This window comes from Euleptes europaea, chromosome 2 (genome assembly GCF_029931775.1).
Source record: "Euleptes europaea isolate rEulEur1 chromosome 2, rEulEur1.hap1, whole genome shotgun sequence".
Lineage (NCBI taxonomy): Eukaryota > Metazoa > Chordata > Lepidosauria > Squamata > Sphaerodactylidae > Euleptes > Euleptes europaea.
Window position 1 is genome coordinate 20,683,831 of NC_079313.1, and position 19,511 is coordinate 20,703,341.

The 19,511-nt window shown below is 43.2% G+C and overlaps 1 protein-coding gene across 1 annotated transcript in view; it reads right to left on the reverse strand.

The window, feature by feature from the left end:
• Positions 1-426: 426 nt before the first annotated feature.
• XPR1 (xenotropic and polytropic retrovirus receptor 1) overlaps positions 427-19,511 on the reverse strand; it is a 159,405-nt gene continuing 140,320 nt past the window's right edge. Inside the window, exons 12-15 of the mRNA XM_056844010.1 lie at positions 7,939-8,105; positions 5,806-5,945; positions 4,187-4,408; positions 427-720 (exon numbers count right to left, since the gene is read on the reverse strand). Coding sequence (XP_056699988.1) covers positions 660-720; positions 4,187-4,408; positions 5,806-5,945; positions 7,939-8,105 — 590 coding nt within the window. The 3' untranslated portion in view covers positions 427-659. The remainder of the gene's footprint in view (positions 721-4,186; positions 4,409-5,805; positions 5,946-7,938; positions 8,106-19,511) is intronic.

The following is a 19,511-nucleotide window of genomic DNA, read 5'->3' on the forward strand; positions in this document are numbered from 1 at the left end:
TCAAAAAAAAGTTATTTAAGAAAGTTACATCAAATTAAAAAGTAGCTTCGTGAATGAAGGTACTGCTCTAAGTGCACTTTTCCGGCAAGTGCAGCGAGTGCCTTGGCGCTAGATATGAAAGAAGGAAAACCAACAAAAAAGGAGAGAGAGAGAGAGAGAGAGAGAGAGAGAGAGAGAGAGAGAGAGAGAATGAGCCAGAGTTAAAAACGCAGGTCCAGTTTCAACCAGTCAAAACTGGACGGAGCAGAGGCCGAGCGAGTTCTCGGCAGAGTCCCATTAGGGGAGTCCCTACGACGACGCTTGTTCTTCATCCAGATTATTTGTCCTTTGTTGAGATTGTACACAATCTTTAAGACAGTTCCTTTCCTTAAATGTCCTTCTGATTGGCAAAAACGAAGTTTTTTTTTAAATTTGAAAAAAAAAAACAAAAAAAACAACACCACCAGGAAATCAAATTTAAAAAACCAGAAGAAAAATAAAAGAAAACACAGTGAGCTTGTTGGAGTCCATAGGATCCGGTCCGGAAGAGCTCAGAAAGTGTATTCAGATTTTTCTTCTGTATTCAGCTGGAACTGTACCAGAGGTTGGATTGGTTGGGGGCGGGGAGGGTAGTAAAGCAAGAGAGAACGAGGGATGTGGAACTGGGCTCTGCAGATGGTTCATGTGTTTGCTTCATCGTCTGTGTCTTCTATTAACACCTTGGTGTCTCGAGCCTTGGACCTGGGAAAACACAAAATGAAAGAAAGCCAATCAGAGAAGAAGAAGAGTTGGTTTTTATATGCCGACTTTCTCTACCACTTAAGGGAGACTCAAACTGGCTCACAATCACCTTCCCTTCCCCTCCCCACAACAGATACCCTGTGAGGTAGGGGAGGTTGAGAGAGCTCTAACAGAGCTGTAACTTGCCAGGGTCACCCAGCTGGCTTCGTGTGTAGGAGTGGGGAAACCAACACGGTTCACCAGATTAGCCTCTGCTGCTCATGTGGAGGAGTGGGGAATCAAACCCGGTTCTCCAGATCAGAGTCCACTGCTCCAAACCACAGCTCTTAACCACTACACCACGCTGGAGGTTGCAATACGCCAGCACAGCACAAGATCTGATCTCTGTGCTGTACTCTAATTAAAAAGAAAGCCAATCAGAGAAATGGTTGCAATATGCCAGCAAAGATCTGCTCTCCGTGCTGTACTCTTTACAGCATGGAGCCAACAGCGCATATTACCAGCTCCCTCTGCTGGTACAACGGAAAAGACTCCCGAAATATTGACATTGGGGGGGGTGGGGTATGGGGCTGGCCAGGGGCCTGCAAACTGCGGCTCCCGAGCCGCATGTGGCTCTTTGGCCCGTTGAGTGCGGCTCTCCAAACTTAGTTCAGAGCCCCTCCTCTCGCGCTTGCTAGCGTCGGCAGCCGGGCTGTGGAGCCGGCACACCTGAGAGAGAGAAAGAGAGCGCGAGAGAGAGAGCAGGCGAGCGGGCACGCTGTCTCCCACCCCCGCCATGGAGAATGGCCAGGTCCCCCTTTTCCTTGCCCTCAATGGTTGGGAGGCTAAAGCCTCCCCTCCCCTCTAGCCGCGCGATTGCTGGGCAGGCGGCTCGGCGGTTCCTGCCCCCCCCCCGCCTGCCTATCAGCTGTTGGGCGGGGCGGGCTTTCTTTGGTAGACCTAGCCTCCGGCTGAGTCCCACTGGGACTCAGCCATGTCTACCCACTGGCTTTCTTTGCGGTAGACCTGGACTCCGAGGAGGGGAAAAAGTCCCCCTTCAGAGGCCAGGTCTACCCATTGGCTTCTATGGGCCTCCGGAGGCCAGGTCTACTGCCAAGAAAGCCAGTGGGTAGACCTGGCCTCCCAATGGGACTCAGCCGGAGGCCAGGTCTACCAATAGGCTTTTATGGCGGTAGACCAGGCCTCCAGACGAGGACTCTGGACGGGAGGGGGAAATGGCAGAGACTTACAATTTAATTTTTATCAATAAATAAGATCATTATTAAGTATGATATCAAGTTTTATTCAGTGTACCTATAGTTTAATTAAGACTTGAAACTTTAATTAAAGTTTATTAAGTTAATAAACAGTGTACCTACCTATAATCACTGCTAATAAATTATTTCAAATGCAAGAATCCACGAGTTGTTACATTCACATAGAAAGATTCTTTATATTTATATTTATAAATCCCAATGAAATGCAATAGGGTTGCAAATACTTCACACACTAATATAACAAAAACCTATGTATAACAATTTCCAAATATACTGTACAACAACGCTTAGGCAAATTTAACCAATTAGTAAATAATATAGGTTTTACAGAGCAGCGCTGAAATGGAAAACACCGCTTATACAAAAACTATAGCAATTTGCAATAGATGGATGAAACAATGCTTATTTAAAATCTGTCTTCAGGCACATGGGGCCAGCAAACAGTCTAGTTCCACACTTTGGAGGTAGGAATCCTGGTTTATGTATTTATTTATCTTGATCATTTTTATCCCACCTTGTCTCCCTGGACTCACCAAATGACGCGTTATATGGCACACTGACCCAGAAAAATTGGTTTCCAGCACATTATTCACTGCATCCAAAGAATTCTACCTTTTGTTTAAAAATTAAAGTGTCTGATCCTCATTATTCATTAAAAAAAACCCATAAAAGGTGCTAAATATTCTGTTACCAGAAGTGACCTGGTATGTAAGTCACTAGAGTTGTAAGCACTCCCCACAACTCTCTGCTCTTCCGTATGGGTTCAGTTCCTGTTCTAAAATCAGAGCGCCTGCATGCCCCAGAGCACCATGGCGAAACTATTATACAACAGCCCCACTAACACTTCACCCCAGGGAGATTTTTAACATATGCCTGTCTAACTCATGAGTCGGTATTTTATTGTTTTAGATGTTTTTGTATGGGTTAAGTGCCATCAAGTTGCTTCTGACTCATGGCGACCCTATGAATCAATGTCCTCCAAAGCGTCCTATCTTTAACTGCCTTGCTCAGGTCTTGCTAATTGAGGGCCGTGGTTTCCTTTGTAGAGTCCTCTTTTCCTATTGCCTTCAACTTTTCCTAGCATGATTGACTTTTCCAGTGACTCTTGTCTTCTCATAGTTTGGCCGAAGTACGACAGCCTGTTTAGTCATTTTAGCTTCTAGGGTCAGTTCAGGCTTGATTTGATCTATAACCCAGTGATTTGTGCGTTTTTTATTAGTACATCTATATAATTTGTGACTTTACTGTTGTTATCCGCCCTGAGGCTGGTTTTGGCCAGGTAGAGTGGGCTAGAAATAAATAAACAAATAATTCTGAGGGCACAAAATATAAACTTTCCCATAGGCAAAGTAACACACCTGTCATTACCAGCCAAGACATATAACCGATTAAAAACATGTGAACAGCAAGGGAAAGGGTTCCAATCAAAATAGCACAAAAAAGTATACGAACTTTTTGAGTTCACCAGACCTCTTCATTGGGGTGGATGTTACAAAAAGGGGGCTGGTGGGGTGCAGATGGTCTTAAGACCTGATCTCGCCAGCATTCTGTACGCAGTTCTGAGTAAGTGAGCAGATTTTAAATGGTGCTGTGTTAGATAGTACCCTGAGCTTTCTGGGAGCCATATATTAACAAATGGACAACCTTTTCTTTTGTATCATTTTGTTTGGTCCTAATAAAAGATATTACATGGATTTTTTTTCCTCATTTGGATTTTTCTTTGGAGTGACACAGCTGCTTACAACTTTTCTCCCTTAACTGCTAGCTTTAATGCGAGGAAGCAACCGAACCAGCAACTCCCTCACCCACCTTCTGAAGTAGCGTGTCTTGAGAGACCAGCATCTACTGTCTGCCCTGAATGTATGAATTTGCTCTTACTTCTCAGTGTGGAAGGAATCACAGGTGTCCCTGAAATAACACTAGCTTTGCACACTCACACTGGATTTCTAAGCTTTCTGTGTTAACACCCATTTCTTCTTCCACTATGTAGCTGTGTGGGTGTGTGGGGAATACATTTACCTTCCTTCAAGCCCTAGGTAAGCTAGACATGGTGCAAAGCTAGGTAAGCTAGACATGGTGCAAAGCTGCATACAAATAACAGCTGTCCCAGCCTAGCCTTATTTACACAATATGAGCTTCATGTTTGTCCAGATGGGACTCCTGATGCAAGAAAGAAAATCTTGAGATGCTACAGAGCAATTAAGACGTACTGTGAAGCAAGACGGGGTCGATGCAAGGACACACTCTGGCTACGCTTCCACGCCCGGTTTTTCTGGCGGTTTCGGACACCATCCTCCTGGTCCATCATCTGTTCGAGCAGAGTCTGATCGTCTGCGTTCAACGGAGCCACCGAAATGTCCCGGACGGCACGGAACTCGCCACAGTTGTTTAGGTGCTCGTTCTCCAGTCGGAAGAAATTCCACACAAACCGCCTTAAAGGAAAAGGGGCGGGGGGTGTAAAAAAAAGATTTACAAGGGGGGGGGAAGGTTAAAAAAAGGGGGGTAAAAAACGGAAGTGTAAAGGCCTCTTCACAATTGTTGTAAACCAGAAGCTACACAGATTAGGTAACTGAAACAAGAAAGTCATCAAGTGGGCTAAAAATCTTCCCATTCTCTGAAAACCTGGTGGCCAGCAAAGGCAGGTGAGAAGAAGAAGAGCTGGGTTTTGTACGCTGACTTTCTCTACCTTTTCAAGAAGAATCAAACTGGTTTACAATCTCCTTCTCTTTCTCTTCCCACAACAGACACCATGTGAGGGAGGTGAGGCTGAGAGAATTCAGAGAGAACTGTGACTGGCCCAAGGTCACCCAGCAGGCTTCATGTGGAGGAGTGGGGAAATCAACCCAGTTCACCAGATTAGAGTCCGCTGCTCATGTGGAGGAGTGGGGAATCAAACCCAGTTCTCCAGATTAGAGTCCACTGCTCTTAACCACTACACCATGCTGGCTGCACTGCTTCCCAAGCTGACAGATGGATCTCTGGGTTGTATTTGACAGCCTGTTCTCTCTAAAAGCAACTCTTTAGCACATCAGATGCTGGAGGAGGGGGGAAACCTATAGACGATTCCCAGTGTAATGAGACAAATGAAGTATAGCTTGGGGGTGCTAAACCCAGATTCAGATCCTCACTTGGGCATGAAGATTGCTGGGCGGTCCCTGTCAAGTCAACATCTCATTACCTAATCTGCCACCTCACTGGGACACTGTGAGAATGTGCTGATGCATGCTCCATGAAAGAAAAAGAGGAACTAAAATGCTACCCTGCTGAAAGCATTACACAACAGGGCTGAGTGCAGTTTGCACTAGAGAAACACTGGTTCTGAAACTGGAATAAAAAGTAGGCAAAAAGTAGGCATATTCGACAAATAAGTTTACTTCCGAGTGTGGGACTGAGAATTTGTTTCTCAACATTCTGGCACATTTGAGATGTGAATGGGCAAGAAAGAAAGGATGCCTGGATTTCAGGAGTGGTTGTACAGGAACGTTCTGGAACCGGGGAGAAGGGCAAGCTACCGCAGAAGTCAATGAAGGCTCACGTGACTGCTCACATGACCTTGCCCAACATCCCCTTTGATTTCTAGCTCTCGGATACATGCAGGTGGCTATTTCCTAAACCTCCACAAAGCTAGATATTTGCATTTATAAGGCTGAGCAGGACGTTCAGCTGTAATACTGGGTGCTGACGATGCTGGGTCGGGGAGTGCACTGGGGTTCAGGTGGTCCTTGAACTGTTTGTCCCACGCGGGGGTTACATGCCACATTGAACCTTTTGCAAACAGGCACAGCCTCCTGCAAAACCGGGAATCAATGATTTGGTCATCGCATCTTACCTGAAAACCTCAAGTGGTGCAAAAACAGTGGTAACGATGTCTGAGGCATATGGGGAAATCTCCATGGTGGTAATAGAGATCTGGATAGTCCATGCGAAACGCAGTATCACATCCTCAACAATGGCACAATAGTAGTAGGCCTGAAGGAATATCAAGCGGAAGAGACAAACAGTTATACGGATAAAAGCCCCGTTCTCAAATAAAATCATAACATAAGAAAGGCCCTGCTGGATCAGACCAAGGCCCATCAAGTCTAGCAGTCTGTTCACACAGTGGCCAACCGGGTGCCTCCAGGAAGCCCACAAACAAGACGACTGTAGCAGCATTATCCTGCCTGTGTTCCACAGCACCTAATAGAATAGGCATGCTCTTCTGATCCTGAAGAGAATAGGTATGCATCATGACCAGTATCCATTTTAACTAGTAGCCATGAATACCCCTCTCCTCCATGAATATGTCCACTCCCCTCTTAAAGCCTTCCAAGTTGGCAGCCATCACCACATCCTGGGGCAGGGAATTTCACAATTTAACTATGCGTTGTATGAAGATAACAAGGTGGCGGGTATGTCTTTCTTTATTGGTCTTTGTTTAAAAATGCTCCATCAAACCTACCTCTCACCTGTTAAGATTGCTAGAATGTACCAAGGAGTTAGTGATGTATGTTGGTACTGTAGGGAACCACATGCTGACTTTATACACATATAGTGGAAATGCATTAGAGCTGAAAAATATGGATAGATGGTAACTATAATGTTGACAAGTGGATTAGGGGTAAATATGATTAAGCCAGAAATATATTTGTTTTTGTAATCCTGAGGAAGCTCCAGGTAATTGCTCTGGATATCTGCTAGATTAACCTTTGCTAAGGTATGGGAGCAAAGGAAAATTCAAACAAGAAAGGAATTCGTGGATAAAGTAAAAGAATTTTATTTATATGAAGATGATCAGAATTAGACTTAAATTGGCGTACTATGTTCATTCATACGGTCCAACCATTGTAAGGTAAGTCATATTTGTACTCTCTTTTAATCAAATATTGTTATTGTCAATTGTGAATTGTTTATAATAAAAAAAATCATAAAGCAAGACAGACGTGTTTACATTTTTTTGAGCTTCATCCAATTGCTATGGTCAAATAGCTAAGGAATAACAGATGAAGATGAATGGATATGAAAATGATGCTCCTCAGAAAGCTGGTGTTCATTTTGTCAACCTTGGATGGGGTGAGTCTATTTTTATCAAATTTAGTAAAATCCTGATTTTTTCTTGTGGCCTGACGTACAGATGGAGAAACAGGTTGCCATGGTATCAAAGAGTGCCGTATTCTAGCTACATCTCGAAAGGAAACCATTCCACCCCATACTGGACTCAGCTGATCTGCCTATGTTGATTCATGCAGGTGACGACGGCTGTAATGTACTCTACATGAGGCTGCTCTTGAAGACAACTCAGAAAGATTAACACAAAGCCTGGCAGCCTGCATTTGGCCTGGAGCAAGCTGATTTGTATACCTTGCTTTGGTTCTGAAACATCTTTTCCTTTGTATTAAAAAACAACCCTCCCAACAAAGACAAACAACAGGAAGAAAATCCCCCCCACCCAGTTTGCTGTGCTGTTTGTCTTGGACTGTTTTGCAGGGAATTTTTAACCACGGGGGAAGTTTCAAGCTGTGAACCAACATGATCTACCACTGGCAGCTCATTTTACCACCTCAGCATTCTACCATCTCATCTTCCTGCATGTGTAAATCAGGCTTCATTCTTCCCTGTAAAGCACAGATCAGACTCTTTGGCTTAAACAGATGTCCAGACCAGAAAGAAAAAAAAAAAACATCTAGAGGACACAGTCAAGTTCCTGCAATTAGGGTTGCCAGGTCCCTCTTCGCCAACAGCAGGAGATTTTTGAGGCGGAGCCTGAGGAGGGCGGGGTTTGGGGAGGGGAGGGACTTCAATGCCACAGAGTCAAATTGCCAAAGAGGCCATTTTCTCCAGGGGGAACTGATCTCTATCAGCTGGAGATCAGTTGTAATAGTGGGAGATCTCCAGCTAATACTTGGAGGTTGGCAACCCTATCCGCAAATCCATCTTCTCAAGCACTTTCAAGCATCTTGGCAAAAGCGGTTTGCATACACACTTTTTGTGGGTAGACGATCTCTTCCCGCAAGAAGGTGTTTTCACCAGCGTTCTTGTCAAAGAGACCCCAGTCCATCTTCAAGTCCCAGATAAGAGTGTAGCAGGAGCTGATGAAATAGAAGACGATCCACAGGTAGAAGAACACTCGATGGTCAATGTGTTTTTGATCTACAAGAAAGAAGGCAACCATGTTGTACAAAACTGAGCAGAGTGGAGCGGAATATGGACTCAGTGGATTCGTTTTGGCAGACGCATTAATGACCTTTTACAGGAGTAGCGCATACATTCCAAGCATTTAAACCACACAGATATGAGTTTTAGAGCCAACATGGTGTGGTGTAGTGGCTGGAACATTCAACAATGACTCAGTTCAAATCCCAACTCAGCCAGGGAATTCACCACAGTGCACTGAGCCATTTACCTCTTCTCGTAGACTACCTTACAGAGGTATTACAATGATAAAATGGAGGAAGAGAATCATGCGTTTCTCTCTGACCTTCTGGGAGGAGGATTGGGATTAAATAAAGTAATGAAAGTAATGCAAATTTCAAGATATGAGACTCAAGAGCAATTTTTTAAAAATCTACCCCCTCCCCATTATTCACATGTGAACAAGCATCTCAAAAGATACGAATATGAAACTTAATAAAGGAGCAGATTCTTAACCCAGATGACAGATTTACTGCAAATTATTGCACTGCTTTTTACATGTGAGAAAGGATTCTGATTTGGGGGGGAAATAATGTTATAGAAGAGAATGGTCATCTAAAATATTTGTCAGTCACCCCACAAAGGCATTGGAATACATGCCAATAACTTAAAACTAACAGAAGCAGCAGAAAAATCAACGAACAGTAAAAATAAAAGATAAAGTATCAGTTCAAGCGAAACAGCAGCAAAAAACAAGCAAGCAAGCTGCTAAATCAGCTAAAAACAACCTAGAAACAAGCAGTACCTAAACTCGAACAGATGTAAGCACAGGGCATCAGATTCTTAGCGCCCCCCCTCCCCCACCCTTTTACTCAACAGAATGCTGGGTAATGCTTTCATTTGGCACCTTAAAAAGCATGGCACCGGATGAGCCAACGTTGGAGTGAAGTCCACAGCAAGGTGCCACCACAGAGAAGTCCCCACCTATGGTAATCACCCACCTCATCTCTGAAGGTGAGGCCATAAGGAACAGGGCCTCTGAAACAGAACTTAAATGACTCAAGTTACTGTTCTATATAGGCATATTCAGAATGCTTTCATTTTGCTGTGCTGTACTGACAAATCTCTCATGTTTTGCATGGCATGTGGGGTTCCCCTGGTTTTGTGTCTGTGCCTGTGCTGATGATCTGATTTGAATACTGTAAAGAGTGTGAGATACATACTAGTAGCCCTATTTTCCTTTTTTATATTTAAAACACTAAAAAATAAATTAAGATAAGAAAAAAAAAAACTTGTGTGGCCTTCCATGAGCTGGAAATCCCACTTTTCAAATCTCAGCTTAGCCAGAAACACAGTAAGTGACCCTTGGCAAACCAGACTCTCCTCTTTCTGTAGCAAGGAGGGTAATACTGGTCTGCCTGACAGAATCGATAATATAGCCTCTCTTACAGGAACTGACAGAACATTTTAACCAACTTAAAAACACATTTTTTGCTGTTAAGTCACAGATGACTTATTATATCCATTAAAAATTGTTAAATCATTCAAATATGCTGTCATTCTAATTTTGTCCAGTAGGTGGAAGTGAATGCTGGGATATAAAGGAAGATTTAGAAGCAATGTTCAGTGGCGAACACGAAATGTTCAGTGGAGAACACAGGAGCCTAAAGAAGTCAGGGTGGCTCCATAAACAGCTTTCTAAAGATTTCAGAAATAAAATAATAATATTCTTGCTGACAATTTGGTAAAATGTGGTTTGGATCCTATTACTGTTAGGTGGATCTGTAACTGGTTGACAGATTGCACCCAAAGAGTGCTTGTTAATGGTTCTTCATCCTCTTGGAGAGGAGTGACATGTGGAGTGCCTCAGGGATCTTTCCTGGGACCTATGTTGTTCCACATTATTATCAATGATTTGGATGAAGGAATAGAGGGGATGCTTATTAAATTTTCAGGTGATACTAAATTGGGGGAGATAGCAAATACAGAAAGAGACAGAGCCAGGATACAGGATGATCTTGACAGGCTGGAAAACTGGGCTAAAACTAATAAAATGAATTTCAACAGAGATAAATGTAAAGTTCTGCATTTGGGTAGGAAAAATCAAATGCATAATTATAGGATGGGGGAGACCTGTCTTGGCAGTAGTATGTCCAAAAAGGATCTAGGGGTCTTAACAGACCATACACTGAACATGAGTCAGTAGTGTGATGTGGCAGCTAAAAAGGCAAATGCGATTTGGGGCCGTATCAACAGAAGAATAGTGTCCAGATCACACGAAGTGATAATATTGCTTTACTATGCTATGTTTAGGTAGGTGAGGTAGGTGAGGCTGAGTGTGTGTGACTAGCCCAAGGTCACCCAGCTGGCTTCGTGTGTAGGAGTGGGGAAACCAACCCAGTTCACATCAGCCTCCACCGCTCATGCGGAGGAGTGGGGAATCAAACCCGATTCTCCAGATCAGACTCCCTCGCTCCAAACCCCCGCTCTTAACCACTACACCATGCAGAGTCATACTCTGCTAACAGAAATCCTTCTGTCGTTGGTATTTTCAGTGGGATCCAATCCAATATCTGTAATTAAGCGATAACAGAACAGAAAGGTTTAAAAGACTTTAAAGGTTAAGATTTTGAATCCTGTTTTGTCATTTGTTTACATCCCATGTACACACCTTCCACTGCATGTTCCCATTATTTCATGTGTGTCCATCCAAGCTAGCATTTTGCCATATTTATGGGACACAGTCTGAAAACTGCCATGTTCATATGAACTATTATTTTACACTCAGAAAGGTACTTCACAACCTCAAGGCTCCTGAACTTCTGGCAACAAATGTTAAGTTGGAAAGTACAAGGAAATAGATTTTGGTTAAATATTGGCAGAAGCTTTCTAACGGTAAGAGCTGTGGAACAGACTGCCCCAGGAAGTGGTGGGCTCTCACTGGATGTCTTTAGGTAGAGTCTTTTGGAAATGCTTTAGATGTGTCTTTCTGCACTGAGGAAAGGGGTTGGACTAGATGTCCTCTAAGGTACCTTCCAAATCTACTGCTCCATGACTCTAAACACAGGCTCCTCTTTAGGAGGCACACTCCATTTCTTCAGATAGCTTTCTGTGTTAACATTACTGGAATGCAGCAAACTTTTCCTTTTCCTGGGCAATAGTACAGGAAGTATAGGCAGTCGGTTTGCAAGAAATACAAAAACTTGGGGTATCTGTAACACGACTTAGTGAATGGAGTATTATTTGGGGGGGGGCAGAATGTATCATGTATTCTTGTTCTTAAAACATGTGTGAACATAAAGAGATGAGCCACGTCGCTTCAAACCACTAGTGCTGTTTATCTTCATGTGAATGCGGCCGTAGGGACCAACCAACCTCTAATCAAAGCAGTTCCTAGAGAAAACAGCTGCAGGTTGCCTGTAAATTAGTTCATAATAAAAAAGGATGGCGTGATGAGACAAGAGCACTAATTGCATTTGTTAATTGGTTTCCCATTGCTAGATTTCTGTGCTTCGCAACTGCCCCCCTCCCCCCACGTACACTATCCAAGATGCTTCCCTGTATTTTGGGGAAATAGAAAACAATAATGGCGAAAAGCAGGGCACAGCTACATGGGATCTTCCATTTTTTTCAGTCACTGTGTTACTACCCACAAGAAATAATAGTCAGAGCATAACTAATTCTTTAGAAATTTTATCTTGGAATGTGGCAGGGTGGGTACACTGTCTATCAAATGATGCTGACACTGTTTTTTTCACGGGAAATTTGACTGTATAGCGTTACAGGAGACCTGGACTGATGAGTTAATCTTAGATGGTTTTTATTCATTTAACTTGGAGGCCTCATCTGGGAAAGGGAAGGGGAGAAAGAAGGAGGGGCCTGGGGATACTTATATCAACCTCAATTAAGGCCAAAGGTGAAAAACTACCTTCCTTAGATAAGTTGGCCATGGCGGTCCTTTTGATTGGGCAAGGGCTTAGTATGGTCCTGGTAAATGTCTATTTCCCTCCTACATCTAAAAAAAAAGCAGCTATTGAGGGTAACTGGGCAGCTCTGGAACACTACATTACAGCCTTATCGATAGAACATCCAGCCGATAGGCTCTTATTAATGGGAGACATGCACGGATGGGCCCTGATGATGATACTCTGGAATCCAAATATAAGACAGCAGTCACAGTGTTTTACTGTTAAACAGAAAGGGAAGACAGTCATGTGCATAGTTGCTGCCAAGGAGATCGTTCCCGAGGGGATTAGTTTATCACAGCAAAATAGAATAGGGCTCAGTGGCACCTAAAAGATTAGCAAGAGTTATTCCAGTGGAAGCGCCTCGCTTCCTTGGATGCACACTAAATCATGAATCAACAAAACAAGCCCCTGCTAGCAAAAACTTAGGCTGGAATAAACTGTTCATGCCACTGGACTGTTTTGACAGGCTGCGGGAAAGCCACCATGCCCCAGGTACACAAGAAGCAGCCTCTGTTATCGTCTGTGACTGTAGTACCAATGGGCATGGCTTGAAATTAGGGCACGGTACGGTTTTCTGACATCCAGAGAAAAGCCTGCGTGGGCTATTTGGGCATTTACCACACATCACTAGGAGAATATATATTTCTTTGGACAACATGACACACAGAGTCATTGGGGCAGGCCGCAGCTGTGGGAGAATTCTTTTTACCATATGTTTTAAAAAGATGCCTTCTCAGTACCCCATGATAGGTCCTGCTGTGAGCCTGCTGTGACTTGATGGCACAGTCTTCTTCTTATATATTATACACATTGATTGGTCTCAAGTTTATGGTATTTCCCTCAAACTCCCAAGGAGTATCTTCAGTCATTCAGAGCCACAAAACTCTGATCTACACTCCCCAAGTTGTATGGATGAGAGCTTTGGCATATACAGCAGCCCTAGAACTGTAGAAATATTTAAATAAGAAGGACAGTAAAAAAAAAAAACCCACACACTAGAGCGAAAAACCATCATACTTCAAAGGCCATCTCCAGGTAACTTTACATTATTTTAGGGCTGTCAAAAGAGCAAGTGATTGTAAGAAAGGGAGTCGGTGACACAAAGAACTCTATTAACTTCTTGTGCCGCATTAGTAATCAAGCCAGAAAGTGTTCATTTGCGGAAGCAGATCTTTCTGCCTCTGTACCCAGAGGCCATGGTTCTTTTTCACAGCAGTTGGGTTGGGTTGTGCCCTCCTGATGTTTACACACCTCAGTGATTCAACATTTATATGTCAAGGTTTCGCTACAGATCTTCCCCCAAACCCAAACACACCACCTGGTCTTGCACCTTAAAATGTCTGCCCACTGTGGTGTCGCTGGCCTCACCCCCAATTCTTGATTCTGGGATTCGCTTTGACCCCTTTCTTCCCTATCTGGTTTCCTGATCAGTATTCAGGGGGTGTAACAGAAAGATGCTGTTGCTTTAGGCGAGCAATTATATCTCAATCTCCACTGGTGACTCCTAGTAGTCCTCTTCGGTAATATTTGGAAGGCTGGAAAATCAGGGTATTGGTATTCTAGCCACAGCCCCCGAGCACAATGCGCCTTTAATATCCACACACAAGAAAAGATACCTGCTGCGCATGGTTATGCTAACATCTGTGTGCACCTCAAACAAATACAGCTTTTGCCAGTGGACTTTCATGTAATGAAGCCATTAGAAAGCTAAAAAGCGTATAAAGCAGATTGAGGAGAAGCTGGTGTGCTTAAACACCTGCTACCCGTCATCAATGGTAGGTGAAACAAAAATGGGATTTTTTTTTACCTTTCTTGCCTATTTCAAGAACTTGTCGTTGCTGTCATTGGTACAGCAAAAAAACAAAACTGAGCTCATACTGGCCACCGATTTCAGAGAACCTGTGAGCTAAATTATGCGATACATGTGACTGGGAGAGGGGGTTGCACTGGGGTCGGCCAACATGACTTGCTGTCACATGTATGATTGGGGAACTCACTTTCCAAAGTACTCTATTGCTCAACGTGGCTCATTGCTACGCTGTTTTCCTACGTGGAAATGGCTGTGGGAGGTCCCTGGTTGCTCTGCTGTTAGGCTCCACGTGTACTCAATCATACGATCCCAGAATGCTTGGAGCACCACAGTAGGGCAAACAGTTCTATTCTCTCCAGGATCAGAGGAGTATGCCTATTATATTATGTGACGTGGAACACAGACAGGATGCTGCTGCAGTTGTCTCGTTTAGGGGCTTCCTAGAGGCTCCTGGTTGGCCACTGTGTGAACAGACTGCTGGACCTGATGGGCCTTTGTCTGATTCAGCATGGCTTTTCTTATGTTCTCTCCTGTGGCCATTTCAGCACAGGAAAATGGCAGAGGAGGGAAGGCTGAAGCCCCTCCTCCGTGAAGTACTCCTGAGCCACATCAAACAAGGGTGCACTTTGGAAGGCGAGTTCCCCAATCATACACATGACGGCAAGTTAGGTTGGGGCACTCGACTAACATTACACATATCATGAAATTTTGCTCTAAGCTTCTTTTTGAAAGTCTCTAGACTTGAATGTTATGGAAAGCAATAAAGTTTCTTACGTTACTTCCTGTACCTCCCTCCATAGAATAAAAAACTTCATATCCGAACTACGGTGTATTTATTTTGCCCAAAGAATGTGAATTCAGGAGCAGATTTACTTTTATAAGTGGGCACAGCATCCTCAAACCTGAGTACAAACTTACAGCGTACTTCAAGAAGTAATTGTTTTCATGCTTGTCTCCCTTCAGATATTGCTAGTAGGGGAAAGTCACAAAATGGATCATGTACAAGCACAACCACTCAAAGGCTGCATTATTATGCTAGGAGTAGAGCTTTTGTACACTTCATGGCGATATAGCTCTTCTTAGGGACATTTAGGACTGCCCTCTCTACACTTGTACCCTTTTTCTCCTTCGCTTACTGAAGCTTTTCTAGCTCTATACCAAAAAAATGTCACGAACCTCACAGTTATTACAGTCTATTACAGCGAAGCAAATGTATGCAAAATGGGCAAACTGCTAAATTTTACAACGCTTTTTAATGTAGATTGTCAAAAACCTGAAATGTAATCAGGATGTTGCAGTCTGCCAACACAGAAAAATAAAAACTAAAGAGAAAATGAAAGTAAAACAAAAGACACAGAGCTTAGTAACAACGGTTTCGTTTCTCTAACATTTTAAGCGCTTTGGCAAAACTGAGTCATACCGAGGTGACATTTGAATTAGGATGGCTGATAAATTTAGAAGCTTGGTCTCCATAGGAGGGGGAATGGGCTGTGACTCAGTGGTAGAGGAATGCAGAAGGTACCAGGTTCAATCCTTGGCATCTCCAGTTAAAAGGACCAGGTAGTAGGTGATGCGAAAGACTTCCACCTAAGACCTTGGAGAGCCACTGCCAGCCTGAGTAGATAATAGCGGTCCAATAGTCTGACGCAGAATAAGGTAGCTTCATGTGTCTATGTGAGCAGATATTTAAAGACACTGGAATGGTTTCTACTGGTCTGTTACACTGGTGCTGGCATATTCCTCTGGCAGAAGAAGCATTCTCCTTGCACAAGTGGCCATGGTTCATTTGTCAGTGAAATGTTCCTGGTGACAGAAGGTAGGATCCAGCTTAGAAGTCCAAACGTAGAGGGGGAAACAAAGGGCAAAATCGATAGCCCTTCAACAAGTACATTCCCAATGCATTCCCCCTGTCATCGCAGTAATTGATTTAGTATTTAGATTGACACATTATATTGCATTTTCTTCCGGTAAAATTTAAGAGAAGCCGTTCCTCTGAATATATTCATGGTCATGCTTAGAGGCAACAGATTTTCTTAGCAGAAGAAAATGTAATCTACTGTGTTTGTTGACCTACTAAAGAGCCATGAACAAAATCTGCAAAATGCACTGGCAATTTTCTATTAAACTACCATTTCACCATGCTGGTTTGTCCTCAATATTAATTTCTCTGGTTTTCAGATTGTTTCCCCATTACCCCTACACATTTTGGCTTCTAATGCAAGATTGGTATCTTGCACAGATCCACATGATACTGTTCCAGCAACTATCTTTTTGCATGATTATTTGTGAGAAAGCAGTCGATGTAAGGAAGATACAATCTTCATGGTACTGAACATCCCATCATTTATCGCTTATTGTCTTCTACAACGTTGATAAATTCAACAACGCAAGCTCTGGACAGGCGACTAGAAAACAGAGGCTACAATCCTAAACAGGTCTACTCAGAACTCAGTCCCATGTTATTCAATGAGGCTTTCTCTCGGGAAGGTGTCCTTAGGATTGCAGCCCAAGTCACCAAAGGGATACTCATCTCTGAAGCCAATAATTCTTTCTCTCTCAGGAAGAGGCAAGATACGGCTGACAACTGGCATACCCTTTAAAAAAGGGGTCAGAACAACTACATAGCTAAATTACCTTCCTCTTTAACATGCCCCTCATGAAAGAAATAACAAACTATTACCAAGCGGTTGCTTCAGGTTTTCACTCTATGCATTTGGGAAAATGAAAACTGTCCACAACAGAACTATTTCTCCAGCAAACACAGCTAATGTTGAATTTGCTGCCTATCAAATGTTCTTTGTTTACCCTCTTGAATTATCCCTGAGAAGGCAAACAATATATTCAATGCAGCTTCAGGGGAAAAAAAATCAATGCCATGTGTTACTGAAGACCTGGCTCAGAAGCACAATGGATAAGACGATAAGCATTCTGGGAGAGTCAGCCGCTGCTGGTAGTTGTGGTTTCTGCTGATTGTCAAAAGCCACGATAATAGGGCCAGGAAACCTGGGCAGGTTATCAAGAAGCTGCCTTAATCTTAAGATAAGCACTACGGTAAAATACAGGCCGCCTGACTTCAGTCTTAGCATTACCTGCCACCTACCAAACTAGAAGCAATGCATCTACCTCGAGATCCCACGCTGAATCCAACTGAGCCGTACGTGATGCGATTAGCGTCTCAGACAACAAGATGAAGAGCAGAGCATGGATGAACGACCTGGAGGCTCCTGTTAAGTAAAAAACCCCACACACGGCACTTTCACTTCTGCCTCTTCTTTGACGGAAGCACCTTTGCTACACCCTGCTAATTTCACAGCATTGTACAGAAGGCGTCATCATTCAACATTGACTACACTTGCAGTCCTGTTATGTCGGCAAAGAACACCAACCAGCTTACAAACGTGATCACTGGAAATTGCGACAGTACAATTGACTGTCCCTGCACTAGCTAGTACAATCGAAGCAGGAGATGCAGTAACTAGGCAGAGTCTCTAAATGCCAACACAGATGCAGAGTGCTAGAGGTACAAATCGGTCTAGCAAGGAATATCTTTCAGATTTGTTGGTAACAGCAGTTACTATCCAGAGAGAATTCTGGTGTCTCTGGAGCAAGGGGAAAGTGGTTGACATCAAGGAGTTTTGGGGCATCAGTAGGGTTTTCCCAACCTATCAGAACTTCTGAGTCTGTCCTTTCAAGTGAGTCTGTTCCTTCAGGTGTGTATATTAGCTTAACTTCATAAACACTACATTCTGCAGAAATGGAAATAAAACATTCAATTGCCATTCAAAAACCATTATCATAAAAAGATACATTTGCACATTCAATAATTCTAGGTCTTTGAAAGTAACTTACTACATCCAGTAAGTGGTTTTCTTTTTATTTTCACTGAGGATTAAACCTTTTCCCTCTTGAGTTCCTAAGAACGAAAACACTGCCCTCCTTGTTCAGACTTTGTTCCTTAGTGCTTCCTGGTTTCCATTACTGGCAGACCCCCATTAAGCAATATAAAAACAGCATTTATCAAACTTCCCTGGAAATCACAGCTATTAAAAATCAGCTGCCTTAAAGGCTGAGCTTTAAGACCACTGCAAATCGCTTCACGAAAAGAGGAAGAAATTACTGTCCCTCACTCAATTGGCTATTGCAATTAAATACCCTACAAAATCACATTAAACAATGCTACGATATTTAGGGAAAATTCCAGTGCACAATATGTCCCTTTAACAATTGAGATTCACATCAGCATACTATCACGTGACAAGTACAACCCCCCACCCAACCCTGACCACCTGATTCTCTTCCATTTTGGTAGCTTATCATGGTCAAGCAATACTTTAAAATGGAAGAACAAGCACCTGTTGGTAAGCTGAATCAAACTGGGGTTTGAGGCATATGACATCATGCCTGCATGCTGGATGAATACCATCTTCTGTAACTTTCTGCTTATGAATACCTCAAATGAGAAAGATATCCTTCTTAAGGTATGCTGCACTATCAATAGCCAATTGCGCACTCAATTCTCCTAAAAGTTATTATCCTGATACCTTGAGCTAAACATCTGTTAAAACACTAGATGTTTTTGGTAGACTAGATATTATGGCACAGCAGCATCGAGGTCATATAGTTCCAGAAAACATTAAAGGGAGTTGATCCCAGGCCAAAATGAGAGGAAAGAGAAGGGAAAGCTATTTACGGCTATTTCTCTTGCTTCTGTTTTACTTGCTCTGTTTTTCCAAATCTATCTTCACAAGTCTTCAGTATATTTCCGATCTGTTGTGACATCTGAATGCAGGTGACTGGACAAATCAGAATTTTGTTTCTTCCCCATGAACGAGGATGCTAAAGCCATGATTTAACTCTAGCTTTAAATCCTGGTCTATGGGGAAGGGACAAAATTCAGAGTCAGATGTCACAACAAATTTGAGGTAGACTGAAGACCAACAGGGTGGACAGGGGGTGAATGGGGTGGGGAGAACGACGATGATAAAATGCCAGTGACCCATGAAACAAGGCAAGACGTGATTTGCTTCCACATGATGTTTGCATTGAATTTGAGTAATCTGGTTTGTTCGTGATGTCAGAATACAGCTATAGCTGTGCCTACACAATAGGTCTTTCAATTCTATTTCATACATCCCCCCCCCCCACAAAAAAAAGATACACCTAAGAATGTTTACACTGGGAAAACAGCAACATCCACTTGAAAACCATGTCAAGCAAATAGAGTCACAACTGGGTGTAGCTTCTTGCCAAGTAGATGTGGTTTATTTGGAGAAAACCAGGGTTGCTGCTAGTGTGGTTGTAGTAGTTAAGAGCGGTGGTTTGGAGGGGTGGAGTCTGATCTGGAGAACTAGTTTTGATTCCCCACTCCTCCACATGAGCGGAAGAGGCTAATCTGGTGAACTGGATTTGTTTCCCCACTCCTCCACATGAAGCCAGCTGGGTGACCTTGGGCCAGTCATGCTCTCTCAGCCTCACCTACCTCACAGGGTGTCTGTTGTGGGGAGGGGGAGGGAAGGTGATTGTAAGCTGGTTTGATTCTGCCTTAAGTGGTAGAGAAAGTTGGCATATAAAAAACAACTCTTCTTCTCCTCCTCCTCCTATATGTGAAATGGTCCTCAAAGGCAAACCAAACCTAGTATTGCTATG